The 25,468-nt window shown below is 33.6% G+C and overlaps 1 protein-coding gene across 1 annotated transcript in view; it reads left to right on the forward strand.

Annotated features, from left to right (window-relative positions):
• Positions 1 to 212: 212 nt before the first annotated feature.
• LOC123667598 (junctophilin-2-like) overlaps positions 213 to 25,468 on the forward strand; it is a 32,304-nt gene continuing 7,048 nt past the window's right edge. The window contains exon 1 of the mRNA XM_045601475.1: positions 213 to 442. Coding sequence (XP_045457431.1) covers positions 213 to 442 — 230 coding nt within the window. The remainder of the gene's footprint in view (positions 443 to 25,468) is intronic.

The following is a 25,468-nucleotide window of genomic DNA, read 5'->3' on the forward strand; positions in this document are numbered from 1 at the left end:
GTGCGCATTGCGCAGGGCGGGCGGGACGCAGCGGGCAGCGGGCGGGCGGCCGCGGCGACTCAGCGGCAGTGCTCCTCGCGCAAGACCGGAGTGGTGTTCACTCGGCCGCGCGCCACGGCGCGACATGCCCAGCTGATGTTTATTTATACCGCGAGCTCGGCGGAGGGCGCGCGCGGGAGGCCCTCCCCTCCGCGGCACCACGGTTTCGCGTGATGCAGCCGAGCGAGCTAGCCGACACCGCGCACGCCGCTAGCGGAAACCCCCCGCAGCGTGGCCTCAACGGTGGCCGATTCGACTTTGATGATGGTGGTACATATTGTGGCGGTTGGGAAGACGGCAAGGCCCACGGTCACGGTGTGTGTACGGGACCGAAAGGACAGGGTGCGTACGCCGGCTCCTGGCACTTCGGATTCGAAGTATCCGGCGTCTACACCTGGCCCAGGTGAGATAGTGTCTCCGCCCGGGCCTCGCACATGCCCGAAATCCGCGTCCGAAGCCGCTCCAAAAATAGTCTGCTATTAATAATTGAGTTCGGTGTTTCGCTAGAAAACGCGTGTAACGTCGGTGAAAGTGACTAGTAGTCCAACCACGAAGAAAATTGTTATATCGATCTGTAGCTACTGATAACGATAAGTGATAAGAGTACGTGTAACACGATGTTACGGCTTCGATGTCAATTGACCTGCTGTCATTGTTTTATACACATCCATTAAGGATCTAATAACGCACGCTAAAGGAAAACACGATTTTATAAGTCGCAATTGAGGGCAATGTAGTGCAGCTGTTTAATGTCTTGATCACGGGAGTTGACATGTGACTCAGGAAACAATTCGTATTATGTCATTTTTATGAACTTTTTATAGAACATGTCGTTTCAAGTATTCAACTATTATTTGGCTACCCTATTTACCCATTTAGAAGGCGTGTAAGATATTTTACCGTAACACCTTTAGCTATCGTAACTATCATAAATTTCCAAACCCACAGACAAACCCTGAAACCTAACTAGCGTTGATTTTCAATATATTAATGTATTTTTAATAACAAACTTTCATAATCTTTTAAAATTTGCAATTAACTTTCAATAATAAAAATCCGGTATTATGTGCCTTGTAATGATTATATGAAATTATTTTTATCTCTTAATGGCTATTGATATTTACACACAAGAGACACTGATATCAAAGTGTGAGTACGTGGCTCTGGCAGAATGCGTTGCTGTGCCAGACCTTCCTATAAATCTCAGCGGACGCCTGCTCTCATCTAACCCATTTTCATCGAGTCGTTGCCCATCAAAATAGGGAGCTCCCGACATTGTGATTTTAGACAAATCACAATAGTGTATTGGCATCTTTTTATTATTTCCTCAAAGAGGATGGTTTTAATGCATGGTAAGAACAGGCTTTTGATAAAATATAAAATTACCATTAAATTAATCTTTATAAAACTTTTTTTATATAAACATCAATCGGCAATAAGACCACAGACTTTGTAAATATTTTGAAGAGGATCGACGTCGCAGCACTTTTTTAGAATAAAAATGCCTTTAACTGAAAAATCTAAAAAATATTTGAAACGATAGTGGTACAATAAGTTTTTCAAGATGGCAAATTCATGTACAGTATTTGGTCAAATATTATTATTATTATGTAACATCAAAATTGGAGCCTGTTCATTAAAACTTATAAAGGTAACCTTTTAATATTCATACGAAACATCAAAAGCATTTTCATTTCACCAACGTAACTTATTTATTTAGTAATTCCGCCTAAAAACAAAATTTACTTCGAAAATATTGTTACAAGTTCATAAAATAGAAATTATAAATTATCGTGGCAATGTTTTCCGGATTTTGTGTAGTAAACGACATACATATTTATAAAACCTGTATTATTCAATATATTAAACGAGTTAGTTAGTGCAAGGTGTAATAATAAATAGGAACTACGGCAATTTTTTTTTTTTTTTTTTCGCGAATTAGATCTAACTATTTAGTACCAGATTTGCCGTTGTAAAAAAAAATAATGTTTTTTATTCTCACTTGCCGAGAACTTATTTAGTACATAGTTTTTTCAGTAACAATAGAAAAACTAAGAAAAAAAGTATTATGTATAAATGTAGGTCCACTAAGGGTGGAATAAAATATGCGATGTTAAAAATTTTAAATTATGAAAATTCTCTTCTTTCACAATTGTCATTGATTGACATGACTAGATATGTTGATCATCCGAATTATTGGCATTTGAGCGCTTTTGTCTTATATACGCTATAGCTCTACTCTAGCAAAACGCTCTGGCCTGCAATGAAAAACTTATGAGTTGATCGTGACGGCATCACGAAAGGATCTCATACTTTGATTTTTATCAAAAAATTTTAATTTTATTTTAATGGTACAAAAATGTCATATATTAAATACAATTTTTATAAGTTACTTTATAAATAATTGTGCTCGCAAACGAAAAAAACCCAACTTCAATTACATCGATCAGTAATACAACGTGGGTAGACAAAAAAATAGTCAAGTAAATACACATTATTAGAGATAACTTAAAAAAGACCCATCAGATCGCGATCAAATTTAAATGTGGACTACAAGACACTTTTGACTAAAATCATTATCATCAATCAAAATCATCAAAATCGGTATACCGTATCGGTAGTGAAAAGTTATAATGGTACAATACAATGTTGGTCGAGCGAAAAAATAATCAATTAAATACACAATAATAGATATAGCTCGAAAAGTACTTGTCAGATCTCAATTAAATTGAAATGGGACTAGATGATAGGCACCACCTTTCGATTAAAAAAAATCATCGAAATCGGTCCAGCTAGTCAAAAGTACAAAAGTTCTGAGTAACGTACATAAAAAATACAGTCGAATTGAGAACCTTCTCCTTTTTTGGAAATCGGTTAATAAATTAGCTAAATGCCTTCAGGTGAGCTACTAACTGTGACAATCGAGCTACTTGTATACCTAACTACCTACAATGGAAAGCCTACAGACATCTATAGACGCGAGACATGGCTTTAAGTTTTAGACGACCATACAGTGTATAATGAGTGCTTGGTAGTTCCTGACTCCCTTGAAGTGAGTCTGACTTTGAAGTTAAAACCATCCATCAAGCCTATACGATATAATATTGTGTTTGCTATCAAACGAAAAAAGCGACTTCAATTACATCGACAAGTAATACAACGCAATTGAACGAAAAAGATTAACGCACTAGTCGCCACTAAGAATTCCGAATATTCCAATCGATTTCTCTAGGATACCATCATCATATCCTGGTTTCCTTATCATGGTAACACCACCCTTGGAATATCCCCTTTCTAACAAAAAAAAAAGAATCAGCAAAATCACAAACACACATAAAAAAATGTATATGTGTACGGTCGAATTAAGACACCTCCTCCTTTTTTGAAGTGGGTTAAAAATACGCAGGCCAGTTTAAGATGACCTGTATGTTCAAATGTTTCTGTACGTTACAGGTTATAAGTTATTTAAAGCTAATATTGAGAGTTGTGATGTCTGTTAAAGTATTATATGAACTCTTCAAAACCGACATCTTAAAATATTTACATCAAAAAAAATTTAAGTACATTATTTCAATAAAGAAAAGAGCAATTGAAATTAGACTACCGCTTAATAAATTACAAATAAGTACTTTCCAAGAGAAATGTTTTTTTTTTTAAATCAAAATGCTTCTATCTCAAATTATAAACTCGTCCTCCTATTATGGTTTAAAGTTCCTTTCTTAGTAAAAATTATTTACCGCAGACCACAATGCTCTGTGTGACACGAGACAAACTGTAGTAAAATAAAAATTCATTATTATCTAATTGCAAACACTGCAGCCTATCGCAGTTCACTGCTGGACATAGGCCTCCACAAGTTCGCACCGAAAATGGCGTGAAGTCATGTGTGTTGCCCAGTGTTGCCCATAGTCCCCACGCTGGGCAGATGAGTTGGTAACCGCAGGGCTGGCTTTGTCGCACCAAAATCGCTGCTGCCCGTCTTCGGCTTGTATATTTCAAAGCCAGCAGTTGGATGGTTATCCCGCCATCGATCGGCTTTATAAATTCCAAGGTGGTAGTGGAACTGTGTTATCCCTTAGTCGCCTCTTACGACACCCACGGGAAGAGAGGGGACACACTAATACTTATACATAATACACATATAAATGCATAGATACATACACACTTAAATACATACATAAAAATAATTAAAAAAATACATTTACATTTACATAAAAATACATTTTATGAACCCTATATATATATATATATATATATATATATATATATATATATAGTACATATAACTAAAACAAAAAAAAACAACACGCATATCTTGAGCACTCTATAGGTTTAAAGTCATTGTTGGCAAACACCATTTAGTTGATATAAAATATTACTTTAAAGTAATTAAAATGCAGAGCTCATAAAGTTTCCGTTTATTGTATAGTCATAGCCACGTGTCACTGACTGTTTTTTGTAAAGTTTTGATTATTGTTTTCCCTCTGAAGCTATATAAAGTTATTATAAGGTAAGTTGCCATATAAATGTTTGTAAATTTTTAAACTTCCAATGTTGTGAATGTTTTTGTATTTTTTGCTGTGTTTTGATATTTTTCTTAAAAATTGTTTATCAATTTTGTTTAATGGATAATCCTGAAAGAAAATTTTCAACCATTCTTAGACTATTTTCTTAAACATACAAATCGATTTACCTATATTTACATCATATGCAATGGCGTAGCGTGTGGGAGGCGGAGGGGGGCATGATCCCGGGTGGCACACGACAGGGGACGCCAAAATCATCACGGTTTTTTCAATCGACAAAAATATAATTCCAATTCCGCAATATAACACACATACAAAATACAGTAGAATTAAGAATCTCTTCCTTTTTGAAGTGTGTTAAATTAATATCGCCATGGGCACCAAATTTTCGTTGATCCCGGGCGGCTAATTTTCAGTGGGCCCCGGGCGGCAAAAAACCACGCTACGCCATTGGTCATATGCTATCAGTACACAACTATTTCGGGGCACAATACCTTTTTAGCGCCCCCCGCTATTCGAAAACCATATAATATGTCCAGCAATTTTTTGTTTCACGGACCATTTGGCACCCCTTTGTAAGTAGCATCCGGGGCATGATGCTCCCTTTGCCCACGCCACACCACTGTTACTCACGGTAAATTTGATCACATTTACTTTTCTGCGAAATCCATCCCCTAAACGGGTGAATAGTTTGTGAATGAATCTCTGTGATTTTTAATTTGAATAATGCAAAGATGTGGTATTTAGTCTCTAATATAAAAAAATTTACACATTTTGTTATGTGCTTTTCAATAAATTTTAAAAAATGCGTATTTATGAATTTTCACAATTTGGTGGCGTGATAAATTACCACCCCTTGTAAAAGCTTAGCTATGTAAACGAAAAAAAAAAAAATCGTACATATTAAGAATAGCATGGTGTCGTCTCCTGTCAAAGATTTTCATTGTAATATGAAACTTGGAATAGTTACGGGTCTCTGTAAAGAACTCACTATAGACGGCGCCACGGTTCGCTTAAACCGAAAATAAAAATCATCATATCAAGAATTTCGCTCTGGCGGGTACATCGTTCCATAGCTTAATTGGCTAGAGCGCCGACACGGTCAGTCGGAGACGCGGGTTCGAATCCCGCTGGAGCGGTCAATTTTTGATATGATATTCAAAAAATGTTTAGAATCCCTAATGTGTGGGTAACACAAAAATAAAATCGTACATATTAAGAATAGCATGGTGTCGTCTCCTGTCAAAGATTTTCATTGTAATATGAAACTTGGAATAGTTACGGGTCCTCTGTAAAGAACTCACTATAGACGGCGCCACGGTTCGCTTAAACCGAAAATAAAAATCATCATATCAAGAATTTCGCTCTGGCGGGTACATCGTTCCATAGCTTAATTGGCTAGAGCGCCGACACGGTCAGTCGGAGACGCGGGTTCGAATCCCGCTGGAGCGGTCAATTTTTGATATGATATTCAAAAAATGTATGTAAACGACTCCCAAAAAAAAAGAATTCTTTATGATAACATATATGATAAAATTATTCCGAAATTTTCAACAATTTTATTTTACTTCTTATATTTCAACCAATTTACACAAACCTTAACAAATTACATACCTGATCCTGCATCGTGAATCACATTGTGTATTGATGTAAAGCTGTTAATAGTTCATTACAAAAAGGTACCTATCAAATTAAGTAGTCAAATTTTAATAGTACGTTATTTATTTGACACATGTATATGTACTTTTACCAAAATTGATTCCATTACTTAATAAATAACGTAAAATACGAGAAGATTGAATATCCATCCACATCAGTGCGTTTCATCCTTCTATAAATTTCATTTCGAACGAAAAGTAATGTAAGTATAGTTTGTAAAATATATTTTAACAACGCGTTTTTACAATTTCATCGGATATAGATTATCTTTTTTAACCGACTTCCAAAAAAGGAGGAGGTTCTCAATTCGACTGTATTTTTTTTTTATGTATGTTACATCAGAACTTTTGACTGTGTGGACCGATTTCGACAATTTTTTTTTAATCGAAAGGTGGTGTGTGTCAATTGGTCCCATTTAAATTTATTTGAGATCTAACAACTACTTTTCGAGTTATATCTAATAATGCGATTTCACTTGACGCTTTTTTCGTCGACCTACGTTGTATTATACCGCATAACTTTCTACTGGATGTACCGATTTTGATAATTCTTTTTTTGTTGGAAAGGAGATATCCCTAGTTTAGTACCATGATAAGGAAACCAGGATCTGATGATGGGATCCCAGAGAAATCGAGGGAAACTCTTGAAAATCCGCAATAACTTTTTACTGGGTGTACCGATTTTAATAATTTTTTATTTAATCGAAAGCTGATGTTTGTCATGTCACATATAAATTATTGAGATTATTGAGATCTGATAACTACTTTTTGAGTAATCTTTGATAACGCGTAGTTACTTGACTATTTTTTCGTCGATCTACGTTGTATTATACTCGTCGATGTAATTGATGTCGGTTTTTTTTTTCGTTTGCGAGCAAACACAATTATTAATGATACAACTTCAAACCTAATCTTATTATGATTCATAGTTTACCCACAAATTTTGCTTAAATTTTTCTATCACGTGGTACGGCGCAAGCCGCATCTATCTATATTCCATAAACTATCACTGTGGTAACGGGACAATGAGCATAACGCAATGAATTATCCTTTTTCGTGCATGCCGCCGGCGTTCATCGATTTATTAGACGTTGTCACGTCAAGAAATATTATTTATGTATATAATTGCGCGTTCAATTGCGGTAAACATATAAGGAACGTTTTTTCTTAATTACGTTAAATAATAACTACTAATTGTAATTTCTATAGCTCCTAAGATTTTTATATAAGACTAAATTTATAAACTTTGTTTTCAACATAAATTTAGTGTTACAATCATAAACATTAGGTAACCTACTAAATAACTGTACCGAAGTGTTTATTTATCTTCAAATTCCTAAAATAGTGAAAACATCTTGTTTTATAATTCGCCGGACACAGCCACAAGTTCAACGCCCGTTATTTCAACATAACTTCAAATTTTCTTCGAAAACCCGGGGAGTATTGTGTTTAAAAATTCCTATTACACATTATAAGTATCTTTTTGAATTAATAGGTAATATTTTCATGTAATTTGTTATTAAAGTAAAACTTTTGAAGTAAAACTTTTTTAAGCACGCTTTACTGGGGAAGTAAGCTGGTGAATGCGTGACGAGAGCGTTACGAAAAGAGTAATTGGGCTAGAAAAACGGAGCAAGAGAGAGAGGTGCGACTGCACATTTTTTTTCTACGTTTCGTGATGTAAGACACAGTGCAGGCCTATTGTGCAGGCCTATTGCTAAAGAAGTACTTCAGTCGTGTGGTCTAAAGCGCACTCGTTTTTTTTCTTGCTCTCTTTCTCTCATGACCAGTTACGTTTCGTATATCTAAGACTCAGTGCAGGCCTATTGCTAAAAAAGTTTTACTTCAGTCGTGTGGTCTAAGGCATACTCGTTTTTCATTATTGGTCTCACTTACATTTGCTATAAGAAGCAAGCTATTAGATAAGAAATATTTGTTAACGTAGTTGTTTTCTATAAAAACAATTTGAACAGTTTTTAAATAACAATTTCAACAAATTCTTATCTTTCTTCACTTTAAAAAAACCTTCAGTAAAGTAATAGATACATTTTATGAAATAACCTACTTTTGTATTTATTAATTTTTCAACTGATAATTAATATTGATTTTATTACTTATATATATTTCAAAACTTAATATAATTTTTACATATAATAAAAATATGGCACACACAATCATAACCCGTAAGGCTAGAGCATAGGACATGGAGGATAAATTAAAGCGCACACTTCAGGGACTAAAACCCTTTCAGGAACTTTGTGAACAACTACTTAAAGAGGAAGCGGATTGTGGGGTAGAAATGGGAAAAAACATTAAAAAGAATTGTGATTTAAAATCAGATCTTCATAATACGTATTTGGAGGTGGAGCTTCAGCGTGACCAACTATACTAGGTGTTGACCTTACTTGCCAATGTAGTGATGAATATATGTAACAGCTCTCAGTCGAATCAGAAAACAGGAATAAAGTCAGTATAAAGTCAGTGTCTCTTCGCCTGAGCAAGTTAATCGTGAGAAATCGGTTGATTGTGGTTCTGTTTCCAATTTGAGCAATAAACCTATTGTAGTAACCACCATCCGGTGTTATTAGCGATCAAGGCAATATTACAATAATAATATCTTGCAAAAAATAAAAAAATCCAAAAAAAAAACAAAATTAAAAAAAAGTAATAAAATAATTAGCAATAAAAATTGTTGTATTAAAAAAGTGTGTATACGCGTGTGTATACGTGATGTGTACGCGCGTCGTAAAAATTTACTCTCATAATTTTTCCCAAACGCGCCAAAATAAGTATAACTTCAAAAAAATTAAAACAAGACTGTTTGTATTTAAAGACGCGCATCGAGTCGAACAATTTTTGCACCGAGCGTAAACGTCTAAGAGGTTTCGGTAATAACATCTTTATTTAGAGACATCAGAGGTAACGTTATCGGTATCGTTACTAAGCCCTGCTGTAATGTGAAATTGATAATTTAAAGAAGCCCCAAAAAAAATAACTGTTTTGTACAAATTCAGGAGCACAATACAGGACAAATACTAATAATAAGATAATAATTGTTATTAATTAACCTAATAGCAATAGAAAAGTGTCTTTAAGATCCGGTGACACTAAACTTAACCTATCAAAGAAATCTTTGCAGGGTCAGTGTGACACTGGCATACAGATGGTAAATAATTTTTTAAAAACAAATTGTAATATTGTGGTCTTGTAATAGTGGATTTGGCTACCCACTTAATAACAATATAAAGAATATATTTAATTTCTGTTCACCTGTAGCGAGCTATGATAGCAAACACAAGAAAAAAATTCAATGGAAGTAGATGCAAATTGTGTCGTTACCATACAGCACTGAAACAGTTTGTCAACAAAGTTTGATTTAATAAAAGATTTGAAAAGAAATTACAGATACAAAATAAAAAAATAGATAAATTTATATTAAGTACTTTACCTTATTCACATGTATTAATAGATTAACAAAATGAATACATGTATACAAAGTATTCATATTGATATAACCTGACCCGTTGACATAATGATCTCACACAATGTAAAAAAAATCAAATAGTTGACTTATTAACATATATCTATGTATAAATTCTTTATTTAATTATAATAAAAAAAGTAAAATTCTGATTATAAAATATCACTGTTTACACACTTTTAGTTTGTCAAATTCGTTCATATGAGATAATGTTTCCGCGGATGTTCACTAATATTGGTGCGTGATGATATCATTATTTTACACTAGCTTATAAATCACGTAAAGATATTGTAGCACTCTCTGTCGAAGGTAGATACTATAGAGTTGTCAAGTGTGGAATTACAGCGTTACACACCAACTTTGCGTGTACCGGCCCCTCGTAGGGGATTTTAAAGTATTTGAAACAATCATGGAAGACATTCTTAAAAAGTTGTTTAATAGTTCTAAATATGTTTTAGTGTATGATGATTTTAATGTAGACATGTTAGAGAAAACAACGATTAGAAGTAGATTAACTAATTTAACTCATTTAATTTAAAACAGTAACAAGTGTATAGATAACGTATTTAGTAATATTGAAATTAACTAAATCGGTTAAACTGTTTAACTTCCGATCACTGCAGTTAAAATTTCTTTCTTGATGAGAAAATTAATATGTATTCGTGAAGATTTATATGTAAACCGATGACGGTCAAGAAATAATGACACAGGATCAGAATTCTATTACATTTTTGAACTACAAACTTTAGATATAAATGAAGAATTAAAATTTAGCGAATAGTCCTCTGAAGGTTATAGGAGTAGAAATATGTTGTATAAATTGTACAGTATGAAGCAATGGAATCAGGAGACTAGTTTTTTTGATTATGTAAAATAATATTCTAAAATTTTAAAGCTTTTAAAGTTTGTATGGCTGCTAAATCGAATCGATCAAAGATAAAATTATTAATTCTGATAATAAAATTGGCAAGCACATGGAACATAATAAATAGTATCTATGGGTAACGTTATAAGCAAATTTGCTATTAACGTTACGGGAAACCTAATAAGTTATCTCAATTGAATTAAATATAAATGATGATATTGTAAATTTTAGCATTTAAACCAGTGTTAGCATTAAAAGTTAGCGAACATCTTTGAAGCCTTTTTCGATAAAATCCATTGGTTACACTTCTCAACTGAATTCATCTTCAACAAATTCTACTCATCTTTTTAAAAATAGCGTTAGCAAATTTAATGTTGATTTATCATTCTCACGGTTGATTCTTTAGATATTCTAAAATCATTTGTCTTAATATAAAAAAAAAAAAACTAGAGGGCATTTCAGTTAAATTAATTAGAACTGTCATTGATTACCTCGCTAAAGTGAAGAACTTTATTTTTTCAGAGTTGTAAAAAAAGGGAAATCGAATTGACCCCAGTAATTATATTTCCCATATTAATCTTGCCGTTCTTAATAAAAACTTTGAAAAAAATGTACAAAACCAACTTTTTTCCATTTTAATGTTAACGGTATTTTTTACAGTGAACTTCACAGTGAACAATATGGTTTCACGAGAACTCTTTCTCTGACACATACTTGTGTAGCACTTCGCAAACATATATATAACACTTGGGAGAGGTCACAAAATGCTATTGGTGTATTTTGTGACCTATTAAAGGTGTTTGATTGCGTCAAGGGATTCTATTAAGTAAACTTGAGTATTACGGTGTTAATGGTAAAAAAAAAAATAAATAAATAAAAGCTCTTGATCTCATTGCTTCATATCTGACTAATAGAATTCAACATGCATCAATGAACAAATCGAAATCTTCTCGATCTGTGCTAAAAATAGGCGTTCGACAGGGATCGTAGATTCTAGGTCCTTTTCTTTTTTTATGTATATAAATGATCTGCTATTTTATATTAAGGATTTGTAATATAGTATTATTTGCTCATGATATATCGCTTATTTTTAAAGTCGATACCATAAGTGGATTATGACGATGAGAATAGTTCTTTATCGCGAATTCAGGATTGGCTTAGAAATTTAAACTGAGGTAGGGCACAGCAGGAATTTCCTGCTCAAAATATGGAGCAGCCCGACTGGGGTAGTACCTCGACCTTAGAAGATCACAGCAAAATAATACTGTTTTCAAGCAGTATTGTGTTCCTGTTGGTGAGTAAGGTGATCAGAGCTCCTGGGGGGATTGGGGATTGGGTCGGCAACGCGCTTGCGATGCTTCTGGTGTTGCAGGCGTCTATAAGCTACGGTAATCGCTTACCATCAGGTGAGCCGTACGCTTGTTTGCCGACCTAGTGACATAAAAAAAATAGAAATAACAACTTGGCTTTGAACGCCAAGAAAATAAAGACCGTTATTTTGAGTTCCCCAACGATAAGCTTACTCTCAGTGATTAAACAGTTTTCTTAGGTATAAACTAGCTGATGACTTCGTCCGCGTGGTATATATTATTCCTTCAGTTGAAATTTTATCGATCACAATAACTTATAATGCTTCTTTATTTTACATTCAACGTGAACTGATTCGGAACATGAACAAATAGGTTGGTTGGCTGACTTACACGGGAGAAAGCAACATAGAGCTGGCCGTGCGAGAAACAGCTGATGCTGAGGTCCACTCCCGCAACACGCAGCGTCTGCCCTTGAGCTTTATGTTTGTCACGAACGAATAACCAAACGACAACCCTTACACGACAACTTTTTTGTTCACCATCGCGATGTAGAATACTGTAAACGCTATCTAGTTTATTTAATATGAATTAATATTTTTGAAGCGTTTGCTATTAGCAGTTAATTGTAACATCTCACCATCGCGATGTAGAATACCATCAACGCCGTCTAGTTTATTTAATATGACAATGAAATACGCTATGCTAGACACTGTTTTTGTAAGGTTTGAGACACTGTTTTTGATTTTCACTTTTTCGCGAAATCTCGTCTTTTTAATTTATTAATTGTTTTTTAATGTATAAATTGTATGATGATACCGGCAATATCAATACTTAATTAGGAGCATAAGTTGTGTAATAAGCTGTTTAAGTAATTAAGTCTTTTTAACTATCCCACGGGAAGTCTTTAATTTGTCGAAATCAAAAGTATCCAAAATGTTGAACACCATACAAAATTCCATTTAAATCGGTCCAGTCATTTCGGAGATAATCCCGTACAAACAGACACAAAAAAGACAAACAGAGAAACATTTTTTTTTAACAAAATCTAAATTAGTACTATTTCACCTCTCATATACTATTTCTACTTAACTCGGCTTTGAGCATTTTTTTTTTTCATTGTACAGAAATTCGACCTCTACAGTTTCATTATATGTAGAGATTTGGATTCTAAATTGAATTCAGCTCCGGAGCATTCGAAGTAAGAAAAGTTCGACAATTGACTGACATTGTTACAGCACGTTTAATATATTTTAGATATTTCCATAGTGTTATGTCTTACAGCCTGTTATTGTGGGGTGATGCTACAGATATTGAGCCTGTATTTATTTTGCAGAAAAGAATTATTCGCTTATTTACGATCTTAGAGTTCGAGTATCCCTGCGGGATGTTATATTATATTAGCGATTGTACAGGCTGAAGGACAAACCTATTACCAATTACGTCACAGTATTTGTATTCACAAGAATATCGATTGTTTTGATATAAATAATAATAATCGCAGTATAAACACGAAAAGGAATAACAAAATTGTGAATCCAAGTTTCAGACTGCGTAAAGTAAACGTCTCCTTTTTGGTTTTAGTATTTGCATGTATGATAAAATCCTACGAACGATATTGAAATTGTATGTGAATAAATTAAATATTTGTTTGCAAAAGAAATTAATAGCTAAAGCTTATTATTCGGTCCACGATTACATAAATCATAAAGATGTGTGGATTTAGTGACGCTTTATTTGCAAGATTTGTATAAAAACACAGTTATTTAAAGAGTAATTACAGAAATTCCTACCGGCTCTTCTCTGTAGAATCTGCATTGTAACCAACAAAACAGTCGTAGCTTCACTTTTAAAAATGGTTAAAATTTTAATTTGTAAGGTGGTTTTGAAGTCTATTTGAATAAAGCTGTTTTTGATTTTGATTTTGTTTAGTTATTAAATGAAATAATTATAATCAGTTGTCTATCTATATTTAATCTATTGCGATCAAATTAAAATCTTGTTTCTATTTAAAAACATGTTCGCATTCAATGGCCGTTAAGTCACTATAGTACCTTGTAAAATACACTATTTTAATTATTACCATCTACATAAAAAAGTTACGAAAAAGAAAAAAGAAAATGGCAAGTACAAGTCGGGTGGCAATAACAGACAGTCCTATTCTGTTAATATTATGTCTTCTAAACATTCAATTTACATGAGGTATCGAACAGCCCAATATCGCTTTGACAAAGTACGTGGTGGTCGGTAGCTCCGGCCACATATTCTAAGGCACATTTCTTTTCAAAAGTTTATAAATATTATTTATTGCCTTTAGCTGTCCTTGGTTTCATGTAGGCGGACGTCAAAATGCCTAAGTTCAAGGAGAGAACCACGAACTGACGAAATTAAGTTGAAAACAACATGAAAAGAGCAATATTTAGCTTACTTGCCGCTGAACATTATGGGAACACATAAAGGTTGTAATATAAATATATCTAAAACAAACCTTTGACGCCTCAAATAAGGCGGTTATTTCAAAAATGGCTAACCGAAATAAGTAAGACTTTAACACCACCTTCTTATCAAAATGAACTAATTGATATCATCAGTTCCAAAAAAGTAGCTAAAAGTAAGATGAAGAAGAAGATAATTTACATCACCAAAGAAAAAGGTAGATTTAAATCGCGGGGCAAAACAAAAACACTAAGTGCATCATTTGTAGTGATACTTTTGACGAAGACTGGGTGCAATGCTAAAAATGTCAAGATTAAGCTTAAGTCTTATCAGCTGTTAACAGTAAAAATCCGAATCAATGGTTTTGACCGGCGATAAAAGCTCATAATGAATGATGCCCTTCCAATACCAACATACACTTAACATCACCTTATTGCGTGTCGACCCGGGTTCGCGATTATCTGTACATGTATTCTTATCGTAGGTTATACTTTTTGTCACCAGTGATCAATCTCTTCAAAAATTGTTCGATATCAGTACGTCTAAAGCGAGAATCGCAAATGAATACACGGTCCATTAGGTTTAATTCTTGAAAAAATGTCGTCATTTTTATTCGTAACTGGGCGAACAGCGTGAAATGCATTTTTGACATCAAAATTTCCTGACTTTACCTGACTCCAATTTTGTGCTATTCTTACTAACACTGAATTAGGTCCATAAACGTCACAGTTTTTTTGCGGCTTGAGACGTAATTTTCTCTTTGTTTAAAGTATAACTTTCGCACCTATTTTGGTGGACAGAAAAACAAATTAAAAGTGGCGGGAAAGTGTTTTTTTTTTCTGACAAATTCTTTGAACAATATTCTGTTAAAAAATATCTTAGAGATAAGTTTTGTGTATTTTAAATTTTTTCTACACTCTTTATTTGGGACATAATTATACAAATAAAAATTGACCGGGTCTACCCCCATTTTCCCTATAATTACAAGAAAATAAAATTATAGAGGTCCTTCTAAGCGATAAAAACCAATACAAAACCCATGATTTTTAAAATATCTCTACCCATATATTTGATCCCGTATCGCACAAAATCTGCTCCATGAAATTCAATGTAAACACATTACAGTTTTTATCCAGGAGTTCCCACTTAAAATCTCATATAGGTTTTATTTAATTCATTTGTTATTAATCTACAAACAATCTATACATGTAAATATAATTGGAAAAAAATGAAAATAAAATGTAATTTATTTTTATTTTTTATTTATTTATTTATTTATTTAACATTAACACCAACAAGACATACACTAACAAGAACAAAAAAGAATAATTTTTTACAATATTAAGTATAAGTGTTGCCTTAATTATAGGTGTTACACACAATTCGCAAAAAGAAAACAGACGCACAATATACAAATAAAGTTATATGTAACAAATTCATATTAAATTCAATCACAGAAAAAAAAATCGACTATAAAAATCATAAAAAATATAAAACAATTAAATTTAAAATTAAAATTTATCACAAAATATTGAAAAATTTATAAGGAATTCCAAGGACATTAATTATTAATCACAATATTACTATTAATTAAATCAACATTCATTCACTCACATAATAGATAATAACAATAAAAATCATCATCATACTTAATCATATAGCATAAAGGAACCACAATACAAACATCATAATCAAGAATCATTAAAATTATAAAAATTTAACAAATTGTACTTAAATTTAAAAAGATTGTCTGAAAAAATATCGATATCCGCTTTTGTGTTTTTTTGTTGATCATTAAGAGTTGATGCACGAAAACCATTCCGCTGAATTGATTTATAAACGGAGTTGTAACTCAACATTAACCTATTAATCGGAGAATATCGGCCCTGACGTGAGCGTGTACGTTTTTCCACGAAAGGTGTAAAAGCTGACGGTCTTATAGTTCTAGTTTGGGCACGAATATTTAATTGAGCTAGTAAGTTGGGACAGTCAATGGCGCCATTCATTAATTTGTGCAAGAATGTAAGATCGAGAAGTCGTCTCCGACCCGAAAGTGACTGGAGTTGAAAGTACTCAAGCTTATCCTCATAATGTCTAAGATCTTTAAGTACCCCATTTTCGTACGAGAGGTGCCAAATAAATCTTTTTTGGATTCTTTCTATTCTCTGCGAATAAACATTAAAGTGGGGATTCCAAACAACGCTGCAGTATTCCAAAATACTTCGCACCAAGGCCGAATAAATAATTATTTTAGTGTGAGAATCCCTGAATTGCTTACAATTACGCAAGAGGAAACCAAGTGCCTTAAAACTACTGCTGACAATGTTATCAACATGAATATTGAAACGGAGTTTACTATCAAGTGTAACTCCTAGATCACGTATGTAAGAGACTTCCGACAGTGCACTACTACCAATAAAATACGTTCTCGAGATTGATGTTTTTTTCCTAGAATATCTTATAACGCGACATTTATCAATGTTCAAAACCATCCCGTTATCACGACACCATAAAATCAAGCTATTCAAATCCGCTTGGAGTAATTCAGCATCAAAATCTGAGGTAACTTGTCGAAATATTTTAAGATCATCAGCAAACAGATAATATTTTGAATATTTAATGCAACTACTGACATCGTTGATGAATATGTTAAACAGCAAGGGCCCAAGATGTGAGCCCTGGGGTACTCCTGAAACAGCATAAAACGGGTCAGATGCATAACCATCAACGACGACCGTAGAAGATCGCATAGTAAGATATGACTTTAGCCAATCTAGCAATGGACCCGCCACACCTATCACCTCAAGCTTTTTGATCAAGATACCGTGATTAACTTTGTCAAAGGCCTTACTGAAGTCTGTATAAATTGTGTCAACGGAATTACCACTATCAAGAATTTCAGTAATGTCTTCAACAAAGGAAACGAGATTAGTGACCGTCGATCGAGCTTTCACAAACCCATGCTGTTCTGGAGCCACGAATTGCTTAAAGTGCCATGAAACAACGGGATAAATAAGCAACTCAAATACTTTTGCAAAAACCGAAACAATGGAAATGGGTCGATAGTTTTTGGCTTCTTCTCTATCACCTGCTTTAAATAAGGGCAGCACAAGAGCCTCTTTCCACAATGTTGGATATGTACCAGTAGCAAGAGATTTATTAAAAATTAATGTAAGTGGTAAAGCCAATGAACCAGCGCAGTTCCGGACAAACACCGATGGAACGCCATCTGCACCTGGGCCTTTATTTATGTCAAGAATTTTTAAAACATTGTAAACTTGATCCACTGTAAAGCTTATGTTATCAAGGTACAAATTACTACTTGGAATCGCAAGATTATACTCATTATTATTACTATTGCCATGACCAACAGCATCATTTTCACCTTTTCCGACATATACTGATGAAAAATGGTCGGCAAGAATATTACAGATGTGCGTCCCATCGGCAGTAAATCCATCACTACCCCTTAGTCTCGAAGGATAAGAGCTTCTGCCTTTCTTTTGCTTTATGAATGACCAAATTAACTTTGGATTAGACTTTAAAGAAAGCTCGAGTCGTTCTATATATTTATAATAAGAGAGCTTTAGCAATCTGTCGCACCTTTTCTTTAACAGTTCAAAAGCAAGTTTATCAAAAAGTAATGTAAAATGTATAAAATGTGGTGTAAGTGTTTTTATGTAACTCAATGTACGTATGACACAAATAAGCAGGAGGAGTAATCATTAAGTTAAAGCAGGTAAAACAGCACGGATCCACTAGTGCATAAACTAAATAATTTAAATAGACCTTTGTATTAAGTATTTCTACACGATCGTTTAATTACAATAAGGGACGTACCTTTATTGTAATATTATAATTGAATGTACTCTAATCTATAGTCAATCTATGTACTTATAGCAAAACATCATTTTACGTGCCCGCCCATACAAAAATTGTAAGTACAATTTATCACTCTTCGCAACAAATTATTCGCAGCTATCGGATCCCTCCGCCGGCTTCAATATTTTCTTCCTATGCCTACCAAAATTGCGTTAGCACAGTCAAGTCAGTCCTACTACAAATTCTTGACAATGCTGATATTTGTTACCTAGATCTTAAAGAGGAGCAGTTAAATAAGCTTGAGCACCTCCAGAATCTCTGCATACGGTTCATATTTGGTCTTTGCAAATATGACCATATCTCTGATTTTCGTAATCAACTCAAGTGGCTTCCTATCCGCTTTCGCAGGAATAGTCACATCCTTTCTTTACTATATTGTGTACTTTTCCATCTATCTTTTTTCTGAGGTAGGGCACAGCAGTAATTTCCTGCTCAAAATATAGAGCAGCCCGACTGGGGTAGTACCTCGACCTTACAGAAGAACACAGCAAAATAATACTGTTTTCAAACAGTATTGTGTTCCTGTTGGTGAGTAAGGTGACCAGAGCTCCTGGGGGGATTGGGGATTGGGTCGGCAACGCGTTTGGGATGCTTTTGGTGTTGCAGATGTCTATAAGCTACGGTAATCGCTTACCATCAGGTGAGCCGTACGCTTTTTTGCCGACCTAGTGACATAAAAAAAAATCTAGATACACCGCTTTATCTAAAAAATCGCTTTGAGTTTCTCTGTGACACTCATGAGCGTTCCCTCAGCTCATCTTCAACCTTAACACTCAAAACTCCTTCCTATACTACTTCCTTTATCCAAACTCCTTTTCTGTTAAAGCTGTACAACTTTGGACCTCTCTTCCTCTCTCTATTAGAAAAGCTCAATCTCTTGCTTGTTTTAAAAAATATCTAAGATCAAATATAAATGGACTAAAGGGACTGACTATACGCGGATGAAACGTTCTACAAAAAAAATTAATAAGTTTCGGGAAGAGTAAATATAACATAAAGGGCATATTTAAAATACATATTTTAATTTTACTTTATATTTAATAATAGAAAATATAAGGATCTTTTCCTTCGCAAAGTTATGACTCAACGTTCACTGGGCACAACAGATTTCGGCTGTGCGTTCTATAGTCAATGCTAGACTTTGTAATAACTATTTTTACCCACTTTAAAAACAAAAAGTAAAAGTATTTAATTCAAATTTTGAAAAATAAATATTTAAACAATAGATTATTCAAAGTTTTTTTTTTTTTTTTAATTATCACATATCACAGACTAGGTACACACCATTTATATTTTTAGGCGTTAAGAATCTAAGTATTGATTGGCCTTGGATTTAATAAATATAATATTCGTTGTGAGAATTGCAAAACAAACAATCTTCAGACTTCAGGTTGTTTCGATCCATAAGCGTGCTGGCGGTCGCTGCCGCATAGAAGGTATATCGTAGCAGTAGCATATACAATATTCGTAGCTTAGTCAAATATCAACACATGTACGGCCAGTGAGTAACATTGAAATTCCTTTCAGTTTTTATTAGTTGCGGTAAGATAATGGATAGGTCTGTTCTATACATGAATACGGATGGAACCAGTCGAGTCTAACGGCTATTTATAACGTAGCAGTTACATATTCTGCGGTAGCGTAACTGAATACTACATGTTAAGCCGGCGCAATGTAAGACCTACTGAATGCCGACCTTGGATGCAAAATATTCCGCCACAGTCACAATTTATTTAAACGTTATTTGTCACACCGTAATTTGTCATTATTTATTAGTAGATATGTGATTATTATGCAATTATTATGCAATACAACTATTGGTACCTACTTACTGGTTGGTTACATTCTCTTCAACTAAATCAAGTTTTGCTGATTACATTAGATCACATGTATAATTTAATATATTATACGTTGTAAGTTGGCCAAATGTCTTTAGATGTGGTGTACGTAGCTCTTAATACGGTTTGCTAGCCAAAAAATCTTTTTACAAAACAATCATTGCAACGTATAAACCCACTTGAAATAAGATACTAATAATATCAACTAATGGTGAAAAGATACTAGCCCACGTACTGATTTAACGGATAAATACTGCGAGGAAATGTAAGGTACGATTACTAAACTTCATGACCTACAACTTGGCTACAGGCCGCGGCAAACGCCCACGCGGCTGACGCACCCTGTTTGTCAGTTGTCACGCAAATGACAATGGCTTAGGCTCAAGGACAAATTATCAATACATATAATAAAAATGTAACGGGTCGCTGTCTGTACATGGAAGATATATGAGAAAAAATTATTATCGGGACCCAAAACAATGATCGTTAGAATTTTTGTCTTTTTGTCTGCGCGTTTGTGCACACTAATCTCAGAAATGGCTTATCCGATTTAGATATGGTTGTCACTAATGTATTATAGTAAGCTTCAATTAACATTTAGTGTTTGTTTCATATTTATCCTGAAAGTTGAAACCCAAAACGCGGACGAAATCGCAGGCACAGCTAGTTGTTTAATAAATTTTAACATTAAAAAAATATTTTTAATTTTAAAAATTATTAAATTTCAACGCGTTCGATATGTATTATTTCATTTATTTTGGTATGAAATATATACAAAGTATATTTAAAATTAGGATGCAGTTTACCTGAGTTACGTTTTAAATACCAGGCTACGACAAACATTTTTTACATTTGGTATATTATATAATAGTAAATATAATCCTGCTTAAAAACATAGCATAAGATTTAACTCTTTTATTAACATTTTGATGTTTTTGCTTTACAGTAGGGAGAAAAATTCCCCTCTTCTTTTTATCCAGCAGCAGATTTATGAGTTGATTTTAGAAATATCTACCGAAATTTCATTACAGCTAGCCCAAAATAAAAGCTTAATAGTACTGATCCTTTGACAAAACTACTTCCAATAGATAAAGCTAAAAGTTTAATTTTTATTTATAAAAATAAATATTAAAATTTTGTTTAACTGTCAAACTGCTTATTTATATATTAATACGCGAAGCAAAAACTTTTTACCCCTTTTTACGAAAATTACGCGGATGGAGAAGTATACAATTTCGGACACTTATAGTTTATATACAGAAGGAGTGCAGAATGCTAATATTTTTTTTAATTATGCATAAATATATATTAAATCAATAAAAAAATATAACACACATTAATATTATGTATACTTAATCATTTGTTGATTGTCAAAGTCTGAAGTCAAATTAAAAAAAATTAAAAAAGGTTCCTTTTTTTCATAAGTTTTTGGTTTTCTTTAATTTAATTTTTTAATTATGGTTGAATTTGGACTTGGACGACCACTACTATTAATATTTATGCTACGAAAAGAGCAATATTTGTAGATATCGTATAAACATCTCTAACGATTTCGACAAAAATTTCTTAATTTCTTGGTATATAAATTGTTACCACCGTACTATAACGTACTATGTACGTACCGTAATATGTACGTACTATCTTAAAAAAAGTTTTAGTTAGACATTTGTATATTGTGTAATTTCGGAGTCTAGCTCATAAGTATGACGCTCGATAACAGGGGTGCGTACTTGCGTAGGTACAATCGCTTCAGCGTTATTCGGTTTCCCAGTAGTACAATAAACTAACTATAATATTAATTTATTATTGAATTTCTAAAACATGGAGTAGATATAGGAAATATGGTAGGGAAAAGCATGGAGGAGAGATATTTTAATGCCTATGAAAATGTAATGACGTCTTGCTTACATTTAATTTTATATCGATGATTGTTTTAATATATTTATAAAACAATTATGTATGCAAACAGTAGGTATAGATTAAATTAATACAATGAAAAATGTTTCTTTCCGAGTGTCTAAATTCTTGAAATTATGATCAAATTAAAACACAACATTAACCAAATAAGCTATAAACTAATGACAGGATATTTTTAAACAAGCTTTTACGTAAGAAACCATGTAAGTATGCCAAGCGATTTTCTGTACAAATACTTACCTGTATAAATGTTGTTTCTATCTTGTTATACATAATAAATTATAACGAAATTATACATGTTTTCTGGTAGTTAGAGTTGTATACAAACACTTCTTTGCTAGTTGGTTAAAAATATAAAGTTTCAGCTACAGCCTATATTAATCTCAGCTACAGCCTATATTAATCTATACATCTATCTTCTATCTTCTATACATATATAAAAGCGAAAGGTCACTCATCACGAAATCTCTGAATCATCCGCTAAGAACGGATTTTACGAAACTCGATCCCTAAGGGGGTAAAACGGGGGTTGGAAGTTTGTACGAAAGTCCTATATTTTTAAACGGTTTTATTTAGCTCACCCCGTTTGTTTTATTTTTTATTTATTATTTATTCTTGGGTCAAATTTAGTAATTCAAATTTCACCCTCTTCCTGTCAACCGATTAATCTGAAATTTTGTATACACTTTGGATTTTGGTGACAATACAATTATGTTTATTCATTATCATTATAAATTCAAGATGGCCGCCGCTACAAAATGGCGGATAATTCATGTTTTATTAATCCCATCAATATGGGTATCAAATGAAAGGGCTCAACAAGCAGAATACAATATGCTATAAAAAATTGAAATCCAAGATGGCGGCCGCTACAAAATGGCGGATAACGTAGGTTTTATCAATCCCATCAATATGGGTATCAAATGAAAGGGCTCAACAAGCAGAATACAATATACTATAAAAAATTGAAATACAAGATGGCGGCCGCTACAAAATGGCGGATAACGTAGGTTTTATCGATCCCATCAATATGGGTATCAAATGAAAGTGCTCAACCAGTATAATCAATGTACTATATAAAATTAAAATCCAAGATGGCGGCCTCTACAAAATGGCGGATAACTTAGGTTTTATCAATCCCATCAACATGGGTATCAAATGAAAGGTCTCAACAAGTAGAATACAATTTACTATGCAAAATTGAAATCTAAGCTGGCCGCCGCTACCAAATGTCTGATAACAATTTTTTATCAATCCCACCAATATGGGTATCAAATAAAAAGGCTTGACAAGAAGAATACAGTGCACTATACAACCTCAATATTTAAGATGGGCCTTGCAATAATGAAGCACTAAATGAATTAAACAGAATGCGAAATAAAAACTAAAAACTAGAAAATAAAAATAGGTAAAAAAACTTTTTAAGTTAAACGGTTTTAGGTTAAACATACATTGCAATGTTTAAGATAAATGTACTAAAAACCAAAAAATAATAAAATAGATACAGTCGTGGGAATTATGAACATATGCATAGACTAGACTAAAATAAAACCGTGGGGCACGTCAATTGTCTACAAATTATCGACTTAATGTGCGATAGAAGAATCGTTTAATTCGTCGTTAAAATAGGCAGTTGGCCCGCAGACGGTGAGGAAATTACTTACTATTTTCTTGCTCATGGAAATTCCAATAGTTATACACTCCATGTAAATAAAAGAGATGTTTCAACTAGTTTATCGTTGGACATTCACACTGCTGGCTGGCGAGGAATCGTTTCACTGCTCGTAGTTTGTCTTTAATCGACAAAACATATGATAAAAGTACTACTCGCTCACCACTATGAAACCCTAAAACTCGCTTATAATCGAGCTTGCTAGCTTGTTTCCACATTCTAGCCCTACTTATCACACGTCCATCGTTGTCGGTTGAACAACTGCCTAATTATAGTGTAACATTACAAAACAAACATTTTAATCAACGATTGTAGACAATTGACGTGCCCCACGGTTTTATTTTAGTCTAGTCTATGCATATGTTCATAATTCCCACGACTGTATCTATTTTATTATTTTTTGGTTTTTAGTACATTTATCTTAAACATTGCAATGTATGTTTAACCTAAAACCGTTTAACTTAAAAAGTTTTTTTACCTATTTTTATTGAAGTAAGAGACTTGAAATTTAAAATGTATGCTCTATAGATGGTGACAAACTGTTCAAATATAATGTATCTTTAGAAATCATCTCCCTTTTGGGGTTGAAACGGGGGATGGTAGGTTGACTCCCTCATCACGAAATCTCCGAAACTATTCCAGCTACAAACTTGAAATTTGGCAGGTAGATTCCTTATAGGGCGTAGACATCCGCTAAGAGCTCATTTTACGAAACTCGACCCTTAAGGGGATAAAACGGGGGTTGGAAGTTTGTATGATAGTCTTATGTTTTTGAAGTAAGAGACTTGAAATTTAAAATGTAGCATACATTATAAGCTATAGATGGTAGAAAGGTGACCAAATAATGTATCTTTAGAAATCACCTCCCTTTTGGGGTTAAAACGGGGGATGGTAGGTTGACTCACTCATCACGATATCTCCGAAACTATAAGAGCTACAAATTTGTCATTTGGCAGGTAGGCTCCTTATAGATCGTAGACATCCGCTAAGAACGGATTTTACGAAACTCGACCCCTAAGGGAATAAAACGGGGGTTGGAAGTTTGTATGAAAGTCTTATGTTTTTAAGTAAGAGACTTGAAATTTAAAACGTTATGCTCTATAGATGGTGAGGAGGCGTTCAAATAATGTATTTTTAGAAATCAACTCCCTTTTGGGGTTAAAACGGGGGATGGTAGGTTGACTCACTCATAACGAAATTTCCGAAACTATAACACCTAAAAACTTGATATTTGGCAAGTAGGCTCCTTATAGGACGTAGACATCCGCTAAGAACGAATTTTACGAAACTCGACCCCTAAGGGGGTAAAACGGGAGTTGGAAGTTTGTACGAAAGTCCTATATTTTTGAAGTAAGAGAGTTGAAATTTAAAATGTATGCTCTATAGATGGTGACAAACTGTTCAAATATAATTTATCTTTAGAAATCACCTCCCTTTTGGGGTTGAAACGGGGGATGGTAGGTTGACTCACTCATCACGATATCTCCGAAACTATAAGAGCTACAAATTTGTCATTTGGCAGGTAAGTTCCTTATAGGACGTAGACATTTGTTAAAAACTGATTTTACGAAACTCGACCCCTAAGAGGATAAAACGGGGATAGGAAGTTTGTATGAAAGTCCTATGTTTTTGAAGAAAGAGACTTGAACTTTAAAATATATGCTCTATAGATAGTGAGGAGGTATCCAAATAATGCATCGTAATCTATATATATATAAGAGAAAGGTCACTGACTCACTCATCACGAGAACTCTAAAACCGCTGGATGGTCTATCTATCCAGGTCGGACAAAGATAAAGTTTGGCGGGGATGTAGATTATAGTTAGCAGACGTCCGCTAAGAACGGA

This window comes from Melitaea cinxia, chromosome 3 (assembly GCF_905220565.1).
Source record: "Melitaea cinxia chromosome 3, ilMelCinx1.1, whole genome shotgun sequence".
Taxonomy (NCBI): Eukaryota; Metazoa; Arthropoda; class Insecta; order Lepidoptera; family Nymphalidae; genus Melitaea; species Melitaea cinxia.